General features: G+C 51.2%; 1 protein-coding gene across 1 annotated transcript in view; it reads left to right on the plus strand.

Moving 5' to 3' along the window:
* The window catches only part of SHTN1 (shootin 1), a 57,877-nt gene that overhangs the window by 1,983 nt on the left and 38,879 nt on the right, over positions 1-17,015 (plus strand). The window contains 1 exon segment of the mRNA XM_075258517.1: positions 14,012-14,064. Coding sequence (XP_075114618.1) covers positions 14,012-14,064 — 53 coding nt within the window.

Consider the following 17,015-nt stretch of genomic DNA (forward strand, 5'->3'; position numbering starts at 1 on the left):
ACTGTATATACCTGTATACTGCCCCTGTATCACCCCTCACTGTATATACCTGTATACTGCCCCTGTATCACCCCTCACTGTATATACCTGTATACTGCCCCTGTATCAACCATCACTGTATATACCTGTATACTGCCCCTGTATCACCCCTCACTGTATATACCTGTATACTGCCCCTGTATCACCCCTCACTGTATATACCTGTATACTGCCCCTGTATCACCCCTCACTGTATATACCTGTATACTGCCCCTGTATCACCCCTCACTGTATATACCTGTATATTGCCCCTGTATCACCCCTTACTGTATATACCTGTATACTGCCCCTGTATCACCCCTCACTGTATATACCTGTATACTGCCCCTGTATCACCCCTCACTGTATATACCTGTATACTGCCCCCTGTATCACCCCTCACTGTATATACCTGTATACTGCCCCCTGTATCACCCCTCACTGTATATACCTGTATACTGCCCCTATATCACCCCTCACTGTATATACCTGTATACTGCTCCTATATCACCCCTCACTGTATATACCTGTATACTGCTCCCTGTATTACCCCTCACTGTATATACCTGTATACTGCCCCTGTATCACCCCTCACTGTATATACCTGTATACTGCTCCATATATCACCCCTCACTGTATATACCTGTATACTGCCCCTGTATCACCCCTCACTGTATATACCTGTATACTGCCCCTGTATCACCCCTCACTGTATATACCTGTATACTGCCCCCTGTATCACCCCTCACTGTATATTCCTGTATACTGCCCCCTGTATCACCCCTCACTGTATATACCTGTATACTGCTATATATTACCCCTCACTGTATATACCTGTATACTGCCCCTATATCACCCCTCACTGTATATACCTGTATACTGCTCCTATATCACCCCTCACTGTATATACCTGTATACTGCTCCCTGTATTACCCCTCACTGTATATACCTGTATACTGCCCCTGTATCACCCCTCACTGTATATACCTGTATACTGCTCCATATATCACCCCTCACTGTATATACCTGTATACTGCCCCTGTATCACCCCTCACTGTATATACCTGTATACTGCCCCTGTATCACCCCTCACTGTATATACCTGTATACTGCCCCCTGTATCACCCCTCACTGTATATTCCTGTATACTGCCCCCTGTATCACCCCTCACTGTATATACCTGTATACTGCTATATATTACCCCTCACTGTATATACCTGTATACTGCCCCTGTATCACCCCTCATTGTATATACCTGTATACTGCTCCATATATCACCCCTCACTGTATATACCTGTATACTGCTCCTATATCACCCCTCACTGTATATACCTGTACACTGCCCCCTGTATCACCCCTCACTGTATATACCTGTATACTGCTCCATATATCACCCCTCACTGTATATACCTGTATACTGCCCCTGTATCACCCCTCACTGTATATACCTGTATACTGCCCCTGTATCACCCCTCACTGTATATACCTGTATACTGCCCCCTGTATCACCCCTCACTGTATATACCTGTATACTGCCCCTGTATCACCCCTCACTGTATATACTTGTATACTGCTCCTGTATCACCCCTCACTGTATATACCTGTATACTGCTCCCTGTATCACCCCTCACTGTATATACCTGTATACTGCTATATATTACCCCTCACTGTATATACCTGTATACTGCTCCTATATCTCCCCTCACTGTATATACCTGTATACTGCCCCTATTTCACCCCTCACTGTATATACCTGTATATTCCTGTATACTGCCCCTATATCACCCCTCACTGTATATACCTGTATACTGCCCCTATTTCACCCCTCACTGTATATACCTGTATACTGCTCCCTGTATCACCCCTCATTGTATATACCTGTATGCTGCCCCTGTATCACCCCTCACTGTTAATGCCTGTATACTGCTCCCTATATCACCCTGGTCTAGGTGTAGAGGACGTCCCGTCGCTGTCACTGGTCTAGGTGTAGAGGACGTCCCCTTGTCACTATCACTGGTCTAGGTGTAGAGGACGTCCCCTTGTCACTTTCACCGGTCTAGGTGTAGAGGACGTCCCCTTGTCACTTTCACCGGTCTAGGTGTAGAGGACGTCCCCTTGTCACTGTCACCGGTCTAGGTGTAGAGGACGTCCCCTTGTCATTGTCACTGATTTAGGTGTAGAGGACGTCCCCTTGTCATTGTCACTGGTCTAGGTGTAGAGGACGTCCCCTTGTCACTGTCACCGGTCTAGGTGTAGAGGAAATCCCCTTGTCACTGTCACCGGTCTAGGTGTAGAGGACGTCCCCTTGTCACTGTCACCAGTCTAGGTGTAGAGGACGTCCCCTTGTCACCAGTCTAGGTGTAGAGGACGTCCCCTTGTCACCAGTCTAGGTGTAGAGGACGTCCCCTTGTCACCAGTCTAGGTGTAGAGGACGTCCCATTGTCACCGATCTAGGTGTCGAGGACGTCCCCTTGTCACTGTCACCGGTCTAGGTGTAGAGGACGTCCCCTTGTCATTGTCACTGGTCTAGGTGTAGAGCACGTCCCCTTGTCATTGTCACTGGTCTAGGTGTAGAGGACGTCCCACTGTCACTGGTCTAGGTGTAGAGGACGTCCCCTTGTCATTGTCACTGGTCTAGGTGTAGAGGACGTCCCCTTGTCATTGTCACTGGTCTAGGTGTAGAGGACGTCCCCTTGTCACTGTCACCGGTCTAGGTGTAGAGGACGTCCCCTTGTCATTGTCACTGGTCTAGGTGTAGAGGACGTCCCCTTGTCACTGTCACCGGTCTAGGTGTAGAGGACGTCCCCTTGTCACCAGTCTAGGTGTAGAGGACGTCCCCTTGTCACCAGTCTAGGTGTAGAGGACGTCCCCTTGTCACCAGTCTAGGTGTAGAGGATGTCCCCTTGTCACTGGCCTAGGTGTAGAGGACGTCCCCTTGTCACTGGTCTAGGTGTAGAGGACGTCCCATTGTCACCGATCTAGGTGTCGAGGACGTCCCCTTGTCACTGTCACCGGTCTAGGTGTAGAGGACGTCCCCTTGTCATTGTCACTGGTCTAGGTGTAGAGGACGTCCCCTTGTCATTGTCACTGGTCTAGGTGTAGAGGACGTCCCCTTGTCACTGTCACCGGTCTAGGTGTAGAGGCCGTCCCCTTGTCATTGTCACTGGTCTAGGTGTAGAGGACGTCCCCTTGTCATTGTCACTGGTCTAGGTGTAGAGGACGTCCCCTTGTCACTGTCACCGGTCTAGGTGTAGAGGACGTCCCCTTGTCATTGTCACTGGTCTAGGTGTAGAGGACATCCCCTTGTCATTGTCACTGGTCTAGGTGTAGAGGACGTCCCCTTGTCACTGTCAGCAGTCTAGGTGTAGAGGACGTCCCCTTGTCACTGTCAGCAGTCTAGGTGTAGAGGACGTCCCCTTGTCATTGTCACTGGTCTAGGTGTAGAGGACGTCCCCTTGTCACCAGTCTAGGTGTAGAGGACGTCCCCTTGTCACCAGTCTAGGTGTAGAGGATGTCCCCTTGTCACTGTCACCGGTCTAGGTGTAGAGGGCGTCCCCTTGTCACCGGTTTAGGTGTGGAGGACGTCACCGTTCTAGGTGTAGAGGACGTCCCCTTGTCACCGGTCTAGGTGTAGAGGACTTCTCCTTGTCACCGGTCTAGGTGTAGAGGACTTCTCCTTGTCACCGGTCTAGGTGTAGAGGACTTCTCCTTGTCACCGGTCTAGGTGTAGAGGACTTCTCCTTGTCACCGGTCTAGGTGTAGAGGACGTTTACTTGTCACTGGTCTAGGTGTAGAGGATGTCCCCTTGTCACTGTCACCAGTCTAGGTGTAGAGGACGTCCCCTTGTCACTGGTCTAGGTGTAGAGGACGTCCCCTTGTCATTGTCACTGGTCTAGGTGTAGAGGACGTCCCCTTGTCACCGGTTTAGGTGTAGAGGACGTCACCGGTCTAGGTGTAGAGGACGTCCCCTTGTCACCGGTCTAGGTGTAGAGGACGTCCCCTTGTCACTGGTCTAGGTGTAGAGGACGTCCCCTTGTCATTGTCACTGGTCTAGGTGTAGAGGACGTCCCCTTGTCACCAGTTTAGGTGTAGAGGACGTCACCGGTCTAGGTGTAGAGGACGTCCCCTTGTCACCGGTCTAGGTGTAGAGGACGTCCCCTTGTCACCGGTCTAGGTGTAGAGGACGTCTCCTTGTCACTGTCACCGGTCTAGGTGTAGAGGACGTCCCCTTGTCACCGGTCTAGGTGTAGAGGACGTCCCCTTGTCACCGGTCTAGGTGTAGAGGACGTCTCCTTGTCACTGTCACCGGTCTAGGTGTAGAGGACGTCTCGTTGTCACTGTCACCGGTCTAGGTGTAGAGGGCATCCCATTGTCACCGGTTTTGGTGTAGAGGACGTCACCGGTCTAGGTGTAGAGGACGTCTCCTTGTCACCGGTCTAGGTGTAGAGGACGTCTCCTTGTCACTGTCACCGGTCTAGGTGTAGAGGATGTCTCCTTGTCACTGTCACCGGTCTTGGAGTAAAAATATCATTCGAAAGTTCTTTTTGTTCCTTCATGTATTTGTACATTGTTAAACAAGAGAGGACCTAATACTGACCCCTGTGGCACCGCACTGCTGACTGTCACCCCAATACTAACCCCTGTGGCACCACACTGCTGACTGTGACCCAGTCTGAATATTTACCATTACAAGTCCCCTCTGTTTCCTATCAGTGAGCCAGTTGCAATGCCAAATGCAGATCTGTTCCAGTTCCAACATTCTCATTTTGCATACCAACCTTTTATGTGGTACAGAATCAAAAGCCTTAGAAAAGTCCAGATACACCCCGCCCACTGCATCACCCATGTCCGGATACACCACGTCTACTGCATTACCCATGTCCAGATACACCACGCCCACTGTATTACCCATGTCCAGATACACCACGCCCACTGTATTACCCATGTCCAGATACACCACGCCCACTGTATTACCCATGTCCAGATACACCACGCCCACTGTATTACCCATGTCCAGATACACCACGCCCACTGTATTACCCATGTCTGGATACACCCCGCCCACTGCATCACCCATGTCCGGATACACCACGCCCACTGTATTACCCATGTCCAGATACACCACGCCCACTGTATTACCCATGTCCAGATACACCACGCCCACTGTATTACCCATGTCCGGATACACCCCGCCCACTGCATCACCCATGTCCGGATACACCACGCCCACTGCATCACCCATGTCCGGATACACCACGTCTACTGCATTACCCATGTCCAGATACACCCCGCCCACTGCATCACCCATGTCCGGATACACCACGTCTACTGCATTACCCATGTCCAGATACACCCCGCCCACTGCATCACCCATGTCCGGATACACCACGTCTACTGCATTACCCATGTCCAGATACACCACGCCCACTGTATTACCCATGTCTGGAAACACCACGTCTACTGCATTACCCATGTCCAGATACACCACGCCCTCTGTGTTACCCATGTCCAGATACACCACGCCCACTGCATCACCCATGTCCGGATACACCACGCCCTCTGTGTTACCCATGTCCAGATACACCATGCCCACTGTATTACCCATGTCTGGATACACCACGTCTACTGCATTACCCATGTCCAGATACACCCCGCCCACTGCATCACCCATGTCCGGATACACCACGTCTACTGCATTACCCATGTCCAGATACACCACGCCCACTGTATTACCCATGTCTGGAAACACCACGTCTACTGCATTACCCATGTCCAGATACACCACGCCCTCTGTGTTACCCATGTCCAGATACACCACGCCCACTGCATCACCCATGTCCGGATACACCACGCCCTCTGTGTTACCCATGTCCAGATACACCACGCCCACTGTATTACCCATGTCCAGATACACCACGCCCACTGCATCACCCATGTCTGGAAACACCCCGCCCACTGCATCACCCATGTCCGGATACACCACGCCCTCTGTGTTACCCATGTCCAGTCTTGTACTGACCTCCTCGTAGATGCTGATGAGATTAGTCTGACAGGACAGATTCCTCCATGCTGATTGGGTGCTATAAGTATGGCATCTCTTCGGCAGGGTTCACACTAGTGTTGGTGTCCGATGCTATTTTCCGTGGACACTAGCTGGATTTACTTTTACTCCCCTTTTTGAAAACATGCAGCACATTTGCTCTGCGCCAATCCTGCTGCTCAAACCCAATGGTCGGCCCCATGATTAGGGGTAATGTTATCTCTCCATGATATGTCACCCGTGTAACCCAGGGGGAGGTGCCGCGCCGCCTGCAGAACACTGCAATAGAGAGATGGGCCGATCCAGATGGAATCCAGCCCCGAGTGCTGAGGGAATTAGGCTCCGTCATACATCGACCCTTGTATCTAATATATAAAGGGGCTCTGTCATTGGGAAAGGTCACATCTAGCTCAGCACATCCTTGTATAGGCGTTAGACAGGCCACGCCTACCTTCTGGATGTAAATCCCCCCTGTAGTGTTTGAATAAGTCCGTTTTTATCCATATGCTAATTAGCTTCTCCTATATATACAGCACAGGCTGCTGCTGACTCCTCCTCCCTGCTCTCATACACAACAGGGAGAGGAGGCTGCTGGGAACTTCCTGTGCACGGAGGACCCTAATTAGCATATGAATAAGAACGCACTAATGCACAAAGACTACGGAGGGGATTTACATACACGAGGTAGGTGTGGCCTGTCTAACGCCTGTGCAAGGATGTGCTGAGCTACGTGTGACCTTTCCCAGTGAAAGAGCCCCTTTAAATATTAGACACTAGCCTCTGCCCGCGACTTTGTCTCCGTGTTGTTGGCGTCGATGATCCGCCTATATTTAGCAAATTGCTGCCGTCGATGGTTTGCCTGCTCCGATGTTTTGGCAGCTGTGAAGCTATCCTGCTGCTGAACTCATTCCTCACACCGTTCCTGTGATTGTTCTGGCATCTCAGCAGCTTGCTTTGACGCCATATAATGAGCGTGTTGCTGGCGCCGATGATCCCCGTTAGTTCCACTTGAGGAGAACTCTGTGACTTCTGGCTCCTTCATAGCTCTCGTTTGTGACAAATTAGATTTTCTTTTTCTTGCCATGTTTTATATTAGCAAACTGCCAATGTAGAGTAAAGGTGTTTCCCCCTCCAGTGTGTCAGCACTGCCCGGAGCAGATCAGATAATATGCAGATGCTTGTACACAATGGACTGAGGGTTAGCTGAGTGTTACATAGAGAGATAACAGCCCTGGGACCTGAGATAAGCGGCTGCAGGAGCAGTGTAATATAGTATGTGACCATAAATCCAGAACAGTAGTGAAGCCATGTCATGTACCGGGATACAAAGTAGCCGATGTGTTACTCCAGGTTACAGAGTATCTATGGGACATGTAATATAGTATGTGACCATAAATCCAGAACAGTAGTGAAGCCATTTCATTTACTGGGATACAAAGTAGCCGATGTGTTACTCCAGGTTACAGAGTATCTATGGGACATGTAATATAGTATGTGACCATAAATCCAGAACAGTAGTGAAGCCATGTCATTTACTGGGATACAAAGTAGCCGATGTGTTACTCCAGGTTACAGAGTATCTATGGGACATGTAATATAGTATGTGACCATAAATCCAGAACAGTAGTGAAGCCATGTCATTTACTGGGATACAAAATAGCCGATGTGTTACTCCAGGTTACAGAGTATCTATGGGACATGTAATATAGTATGTGACCATAAATCCAGAACAGTAGTGAAGCCATGTCATTTACTGGGATACAAAATAGCCGATGTGTTACTCCAGGTTACAGAGTATCTACAGTGGCGGTCAAAAAACCACACCATTTCATAAAATGTAATGATTGTAGCAAAAATGGTATTATTATTTTCAGTGATACATTTGAGTGTTGCATCATCCTTTCCTATATCTAGCATGGTGGAGGGTAAGGGTTACTCAGAAGCGTCTCGATTACTTGAAGTGTAAGGATGGCGCATTACGTCCAGTTGACACCGAGAAAAAAAAAGTGTAGCTTTTGCGCTATCCCAGGAAGGGTTGTCGTACCTGGCGTTGCTGCTAAACTAAGCTGTCACCACTGCACCGGGGTTCGGTTACTGAAATGAAGGCGGGAAACGGGTGATTTGAAGCAAAAAGCAGGATCTGATTAAAAAAGAGTTACGGCCCCATCTCAAGACCGATATCTGAAGGGATTGTGTCTTCGTAATCATCATGCTAGTGCTTCGGACCTAAAAGTTGAGTTTCGCGATGCGTCTGCTGTTGAAATAAGTGCACGAACTATCTGAAGACGTCTAACACAATGTGGTCTGTGCCTATCGACCCAAAAAGAAGCCACTGCTGACCAAAGAAATGAGGAAAAAGCGACTTGCTTGGACTGAGAGACATGTTTCTTGGACAAAAGAACAGTTGGACAACGTCATCTTATCTGATGAATCAATATTCAGTCTCCATGGATCAGATGGGAAATGGTGTGTGAAGACGAAAATCGGAGGCCTACCAACCAGAATGTATAGTACCGACTGTAAAGAGTCCAGCAGGCCAAATAATCTGGGGAGGCAGAAGAAGCAAAGGAGCAGGTCACAGGAACAGTGAACACAAAACGCTACCATGACATCTTAGAGACATCTCTGAAACCGACGATCACCGGTCACTACTCAGACAGCCAGATCTGCATATTCCAACATGACTCCGCACCTTGCTACACAGCACAGCCAGTGAGTAGTTCTCAGCAGATTTATTCATAGGTTTATTTCTTAATGTTGTTACCACACTTTATTAACGTTTTCTCTTTCTCCACTCGCTTCAGGTCCAGGAATTCCTGAAAACGAGCAAAATCCAAGTGTTGGAATGGCCTGGCGACAGTCCTGATATCAATCCTATTGGACATTGCCGGCATATCATGGGTTGTATAATTACTGCGAAGAAGCCAAAGAGTAAAACTGAACCCCAAGAAGTCAATAATAGAGTGTGGCAGCATGACCGTGACCAGCAATACATTCACAACCGGATTTATTCCAGGCCAGACACATGCAAACAGTTATTGCCGCTAAAGGAGGAGCCACAAAATATTAGGCACCAATCGATGTCTCTATACAATCTCACTGTATTGTATTCTGGTTCCATTGGTGTCTGTGACAGAAAAAAACAATAAAAGTTACTTAGGTTGTAAGGAATGATCCGACAATTTCTTGTCTTTTTCCATTTCTATCCTCTTCTCTCCTGGGTGACGAGTATTTGGCGATGTTGTACCTGTCACGTGACCTTTTTCCGTTGATTTCGTAGTAGGAGGTATACACATCATCTGCAGGGACTCGATTTATACACATCACATACATTTGACAAAATCCACAGGTGGTGCAGTTTTTTTTGGCCGCCACTGTATGTGCCAAATGTCATCCAAATCCGCTCAGTGGTTTCTGTGTGATTGAGGAACAAACATCCAAACTGTGACATGTAGAATATTAGTAGGGTGAGGGTCTATCTATGACCAAGCTTCATTCCCTCAGCACTCGGGGTGGATTCCATCTGGACCAGGTGATTTCTCTATTGTAGTGTTTTGCAGGCGGCGCCGCACTTCCTCCTGGGTTACACGGGTGACATTTAGTCAGGTAAGTATATACCCAAGATAAACGGAATAATTAACAAGATAGTTGTTTATATCCAAAATACTAAAGTTTTATTATTCAGCATTAAAAACACCAAGAACAATGTACAAAAATGAACAGCAGCCGTAAAATAACTGGCCGCTGCACTGAATCACCACCAAGTCTGACAATTACACGGCTCATACATGTGTATGTAACATGATAACAAGTATGTGATCTCACCATAAGCCATCCATACATGCAACCAACAGGAGCCGTATAACATCCAAATACAGAGGGGTAAGAAGAGCAGTATGAGGTGTAAACCTGCACAATGGTGAGGCGACTCCCTATATGTCTATGTATGGCATTGTAGATAATCTACAATGGGGATAATAGATATCTGTGTAGGACCTAGATCAGGGGTGCCCAATACGTCGATCGCGATCTACTGGTAGATCGCAAAGGACGTATGGGTCGATCGTGGGGTGTAGGGATCCCCGGTGTCTGCTTGTTCACAGTGCAGGCTGAGAGTCATCTCCGGATATCAGTAGATTTTGGGTATATACTCACCTGACCCTCTGTGGGGCCACAGTTTTCTTCAGTTGTGTTGGTAAGCATACATTACTATGATAAGGCCGTCTCATGTGCTGTAAGGGAATGCACTGGTAGATTTGCATTAGTATTCTCCTGGCTATCCCTTCATGTGTGCTGTGGTTTTCTTACGGCTGACATTTAGTTGAGAGATAACATTCCCCCTAATCATGGGGCCGGCCATTGGATCTTCTTGTGTAAACACTGTAGAGAAGAAGACATGTCATACTTGTGCTTCCTCCTCATCCTCCTCCACCATTACTCCCAGATTACATTGTCAGTTTTTATTCTCTTATTATTTATGTAGGTGAAGAATAATTTTGGATTACTTTTACTTTCCTTGGCAATTTTCTCTCCACCTCACTCTTCGCCTCCTTTATTTTTCTTTTGCGCACTTTATTTTCCGCCTTACAGTATTTAATGCTGCGTCGCTACTTTCTTGTTTTAGTCCGATAATCGCTTCCTTCTTACCCCTCATTGCTCTCCTTACCGTGTTAGTTGCCACATTGGTTTCTATGATTTCTGGCCGCTTATTCTCATAGGGTATACTAGGGTTTTACTGCTCCTCTTTAGGATGTCTTTGTCCCATTGTGTTTGTGTTGTGGTCACGTTGAGGACATTGTCCCAGTTTCTGCTGCTTAGCTCCTCTCTCCGCCGGTGACCATTGGCCTTCCTTTAGTGTTTTTCTGCCCCCTCTACTGAACATCGTATTATTATGTACAAGAAACCTTATTATGTTATGGTCACCATTCCCCAGATGACCTCTGACCTCCACTTGTGACAATGTTTCAGGTGACTTATTACAATTAGGTCTGGCCGCGCCTCTTGTGGGGTCCTGCACTAGTTGGGATCTGTCAGTGTCTCTTATTCTCTCCCCTTTGCTGTCCGTGCAGGTTTCTGCCCACCCGGTGATATCTGGGTCAGTGAGATCCTCCCCTAATAATTACGTTATTATACTTCGCGGTCTCATCTATTTGTCTTATTAGTAGATTTCCAGTTTCTTCCGTTATATTTGGAGATTTTTAATTTTTTTTGTAAACTTGTTTTATTGAAGGAGAAGTAACATAACAAACGATGCAGTCAGGAAAAACAGGCAAATAAAATAAAATACAAAGAAAATTTCAAACAAAGATCTGCCACGACGCCAACCCACCGCGGTCTACCACCAGAACACACACAGGGAAATGCAGCAGTGAGCGAAGCAACTCGACAACTCCTACTCAGAGTGCATGGAGGGGGGAGACTACTGGGTAGCAGGAGAAGCACACCAAGTACCCCAGACCTTAAGGACTTTCTGGGGACAGCCCCTACCCTTATATATATTTTAATTAAACGGAAGGATTGAATTGACCAGTCTCCGCGGGGCCATCCACCGGAGGGCAATGGCCTTCCTAGCATAAAACAGACCTTCCCAAAGTAAGATCCGGATGTGAAGTTGCCACAACTCCTCCTCAAGCACACCAAACAGACAGACCTCGGGAGAGAGCGGAACAGGACGGCCCAAAACATCAGCCAGAAGGCCTGCACAACTGGGCAACTCCACACCATGTGCCAGAAGTCCGCTTGAGGACACGGACACCTGAGGCAATTCGGGCCACGTAGCCGGAGTCAGGTAACACTGATGTAAAATAAATATTTGAATCAATTTTTTATTGGCCGAGGGTGAAACGTACAAGGAAGATTCCAGAGCATCCTGAAACGTCTCGTCCGTCAGCTCCGGGATATTGGTGCGCCAACGTGTCGGTGCAGGGGCCTCAGTCAGGGAGACCTTTGCATAAATTAAATGCTCATAAGGAGCGGAAATCAGACCCCTCGAACCCTGGAAACGGAGAACTCCAATAAGCGGGTATTCAGAAATAGCACATGGCTGAGCGGGGAATATGGAGGAGAGGGCATGCCGTATTTGGAGAAAGCGAAAGAATTGATGGCGAGGGATTTCCCGTGAGGAAACTAGGGAATCAAATGTAACAAAGACACCTTGCTCATATAAATCTGACAGGGAGGACATACTATAACGGGACCAGAACTGGGCATCAGGCAATCTATGGAGGTGGGGAAAACCGGGATTGTCCCATAGTGGGGTCTCCGCGGGGACGTCAGAGAAGGAAGACACTTTCTGGGCTTGCTTCCAGACCTGCGCCGCCAGAGAATGAAGGGGCAAAAGTCTGCTCCTAAACAGTCGGGGATGTTGCAACACAGGCCACAAGATACGCAAGTCCAGATGGTGATCCAGGTGGGCCTCAGGGCCCGAAAGCAGTCCGGGGGAAATCCAGGGTTTGAGAAAATGAAGCTGGCCAGCTAAGTAATAAAGGAACAGATCGGGGAGAGATGTACCACTGAGCTGTTTCGGCCTCCAGAGGGTAGACAAGCTCAATTTAGACCTGGAGTCGCCCCACACAAAGGAGGTCGTCAGAGAGTCCAACTGTTGGAAGAACGGGAGAGGCACGGGCATGGCCGAGTGACTCAAGACATACAAACACTTGGGCAAGACTATCATTTTAATCAGGTTAATCTGAACCGCTACGGACAGGGGCCCAGGTCTGGAATTTAATCCTAAAATGGGAGATGAGTGGGAACACATTTAGATCCAGGAACCTCTTATGATCCTTAGGAAGAACTATACCAAGATATTTACAGGCCTGAACAACCGGAAGCCCACACATCATGTCGCCCCCCCCCCCCCCACACACACACACACACTGCCGCTGAAGCCCGGCTAATGGACATATAAGAGGACTTAGACCAATTCGTGCGGAGGCCTGAGTAATTACCAAATTCATCTATAAGCTCCATGGCCCGAGGCAACAATACAGAGGGATTGGACAGGAAGAGGAGATCGTCTGCATAAAGCGTGACTCTCTCCTCCCGGGAGCCAATGAGAATACCCGGTAGACCGGGTCTCGCCTAAGGAGTATGGCCAGGGGTTCTACAGCTAGGGCAAACAGCAGCGGTGAGAGTGGACAGCCCTGCCGCGTGCCTCTACCTAGTGAAAAATACGGGGACAGTGAGCCATTGATAGACAAAGCTGCCCTAGGGGAATGGTACAGAAGGGACACCCATGTAATGAAGCCATCGCCAAAGCCATATCGGGTCAGAGAGTGCAAACAGAAAGGCCACTCGACCGAGTCAAAGGCCTTAGTTGCATCCAAAGAAGCTATTACCCAATCCTCCGAACAGGCCGAACCAATCTGGGTCACCACCTGGACACGTCGCAGATTGCCAGACGTGGACTTGCCCGGCATAAAACCAGTCTGGTCCGGGTGGACCAGATCAAAGACCACCAAGTTAAGCCTATTAGCTAACATTTTGGTCAGGAGTTTGGAGATATTTGGAGATTTATAACAAACCCCTCTCAGTATCACCCATAAGGACTCCACATATTCATGTTCCTCCCTGATGTCCTCACACAGGACTGGCTTAAGGCGGGGTTTTACATACAAGCAAACCCCTCCCCCTTTCCTATTGCTACGCTCCTTGCTAAACATACTGTACCCCTTTATATATACAGTCATAGCGAGAGTCAGCCATGTCTATAGAGGATCACCCATTTCGTAATTTTACTTTATAGTGCCCTTATATCACCCCTCACTGTATATACTTGTATACTGCCCCTATATAACCCATGACTGTATATACCTGTATACTGCTGTTTATCACCCCTCATTGTATATACCTCTATACTGCTGTATATTACTACTCATTGTATATACCTGTATACTGCTCCTTATATAATCATCACATGTAATTTTTTATTTCTTTTTTGTTCTTTTCTTTCAGCCATTGAGAAGTATGAAGAGCTTAAAACTGAAAATGAGAAAACTAAAGATGAGGTGAGGAAGACGTGGGGTCTGTGAGGAGGAGTGAGGGAGACGTGGGGAGAAGTGAGGGAGACGTGGGGTCTGAGGAGAGGTGAGGGAGACGTGGGGTCTGTGGGGAGGGGTGAGGGAGACGTGGGGTCTGTGGGGAGGAGTGAGGGAGACGTGGGGTCTGTGGGGAGGAGTGAGGGAGACGTGGGGTCTGTGGGGAGGGGTGAGGGAGATGTGGGGTCTGTGGGGAGGGGTGAGGGAGACGTGGGGTCTGTGGGGAGAGGTGAGGGAGACGTGGGGTCTGTGGGGAGGAATGAGGAAGACGTGGGGTCTGTGAGGAGGAGTGAGGGAGACGTGGGGTCTGAGGAGAGGTGAGGGAGATGTGGGGTCTGTGGGGAGGGGTGAGGGAGACGTGGGGTCTGTGGGGAGGGGTGAGGGAGACGTGGGGTCTGTGGGGAGGGGTGAGGGAGACGTGGGGTCTGTGGGGAGGGGTGAGGGAGACGTGGGGTCTGTGGGGAGGGGTGAGGGAGACGTGGGGTCTGTGGGGAGGGGTGAGGGAGACGTGGGGTCTGTGGGGAGGAATGAGGAAGACGTGGGGTCTGTGGGGAGGGGTGAGGGAGACGTGGGGTCTGTGGGGAGGGGTGAGGGAGACGTGGGGTCTGTGGGGAGAGGTGAGGGAGATGTGGGGTCTGTGGGGAGAGGTGAGGGAGACGTGGGGTCTGTGAGGAGGAGTGAGGGAGACGTGGGGTCTGAGGAGAGGTGAGGGAGATGTGGGGTCTGTGGGGAGGGGTGAGGGAGACGTGGGGTCTGTGAGGAGGAGTGAGGGAGACGTGGGGAGAAGTGAGGGAGACGTGGGGTCTGTGGGGAGGGGTGAGGGAGACGTGGGGTCTGAGGAGAGGTGAGGGAGACGTGGGGTCTGTGAGGAGGAGTGAGGGAGACGTGGGGAGGAGTGAGGGAGACGTGGGGTCTGTGGGGAGGAGTGAGGGAGACGTGGGGTCTGTGAGGAGAGGTGAGGGAGACGTGGGGTCTGTGGGGAGGGGTGAGGGAGACGTGGGGTCTGTGGGGAGGAGTGAGGGAGACGTGGGGTCTGTGAGGAGGAGTGAGGGAGACGTGGGGTCTGAGGAGAGGTGAGGGAGATGTGGGGTCTGTGGGGAGGGGTGAGGGAGACGTGGGGTCTGTGAGGAGGAGTGAGGGAGACGTGGGGAGAAGTGAGGGAGACGTGGGGTCTGTGGGGAGGGGTGAGGGAGACGTGGGGTCTGAGGAGAGGTGAGGGAGACGTGGGGTCTGTGAGGAGGAGTGAGGGAGACGTGGGGAGGAGTGAGGGAGACGTGGGGTCTGTGGGGAGGAGTGAGGGAGACGTGGGGTCTGTGAGGAGAGGTGAGGGAGACGTGGGGTCTGTGGGGAGGGGTGAGGGAGACGTGGGGTCTGTGGGGAGGAGTGAGGGAGACGTGGGGTCTGTGGGGAGGAGTGAGGGAGACGTGGGGTCTGTGGGGAGGGGTGAGGGAGACGTGGGGTCTGTGGGGAGAGGTGAGGGAGACGTGGGGTCTGTGGGGAGGAATGAGGAAGACGTGGGGTCTGTGAGGAGGAGTGAGGGAGACGTGGGGTCTGAGGAGAGGTGAGGGAGATGTGGGGTCTGTGGGGAGGGGTGAGGGAGACGTGGGGTCTGTGGGGAGGGGTGAGGGAGACGTGGGGTCTGTGAGGAGGGGTGAGGGAGACGTGGGGTCTGTGGGGAGGGGTGAGGGAGACGTGGGGTCTGTGAGGAGGGGTGAGGGAGACGTGGGGTCTGTGGAGAGGGGTGAAGGAGACGTGGGGAGAAGTGAGGGAGACGTAGGGTCTGTGGGGAGAAGTGAGGGAGACGTAGGGTCTGTGGGGAGGGGTGAGGGAGACGTAGGGTCTGTGGGGAGGGGTGAGGGAGACGTGGGGTCTGTGGGGAGGGGTGAGGGAGACGTGGGGTCTGTGGGGGAGGGGTGAGGGAGACGTGGGGTCTGTGGGGAGGAGTGAGGGAGACGTGGGGTCTGTGGGAGGAGTGAGGGAGACGTGGGGTATGTGGGGAGGGGTGAAGGAGACGTGGGGTCTGTGGGGAGGGGTGAGGGAGACGTAGGGTCTGTGGGGAGGGGTGAGGGAGACGTGGGGTATGTGAGGAGGGGTGAGGGAGACGTGGGGTCTGTGGGGAGGGGTGAAGGAGACGTGGGGAGAAGTGAGGGAGACGTAGGGTCTGTGGGGAGGGGTGAGGGAGACGTGGGGAGAAGTGAGGGAGACGTGGGGTCTTTGGGGAGGGGTGAGGGAGACGTAGGGTCTGTGGGGAGGGGTGAGGGAGACGTGGGGTCTGTGAGGAGGGGTGAGGGAGACGTGGGGTCTGTGGAGAGGGGTGAAGGAGACGTGGGGAGAAGTGAGGGAGACGTAGGGTCTGTGGGGAGAAGTGAGGGAGACGTAGGGTCTGTGGGGAGGGGGTGAGGGAGACGTAGGGTCTGTGGGGAGGGGTGAGGGGAGACGTGGGGTCTGTGGGGAGGGGTGAGGGAGACGTGGGGTCTGTGGGAGGGGTGAGGGAGACGTGGGGTCTGTGGGGAGGAGTGAGGGAGACGTGGGGTCTGTGGGGAGGAGTGAGGGAGACGTGGGGTATGTGGGGAGGGGTGAAGGAGACGTGGGGTCTGTGGGGAGGGGTGAGGGAGACGTAGGGTCTGTGGGGAGGGGTGAGGGAGACGTGGGTATGTGAGGAGGGGTGAGGGAGACGTGGGGTCTGTGGGGAGGGGTGAAGGAGACGTGGGGAGAAGTGAGGGAGACGTAGGGTCTGTGGGAGGGGTGAGGGAGACGTGGGGGAGAAGTGAGGGAGACGTGGGGTCTTTGGGGAGGGGTGAGGGAGACGTAGGGTCTGTGGGGAGGGGTGAGGGAGACGTGGGGTCTGTGAGGAGGGGTGAGGGAGACGTGGGGTCTGTGGGGAGGGGTGAGGGAGGCGTGGGGTCTGTAAGGAGAGGTGA

The sequence above is a fragment of the Leptodactylus fuscus genome, chromosome 10 (genome assembly GCF_031893055.1).
Source record: "Leptodactylus fuscus isolate aLepFus1 chromosome 10, aLepFus1.hap2, whole genome shotgun sequence".
Taxonomy (NCBI): domain Eukaryota; kingdom Metazoa; phylum Chordata; class Amphibia; order Anura; family Leptodactylidae; genus Leptodactylus; species Leptodactylus fuscus.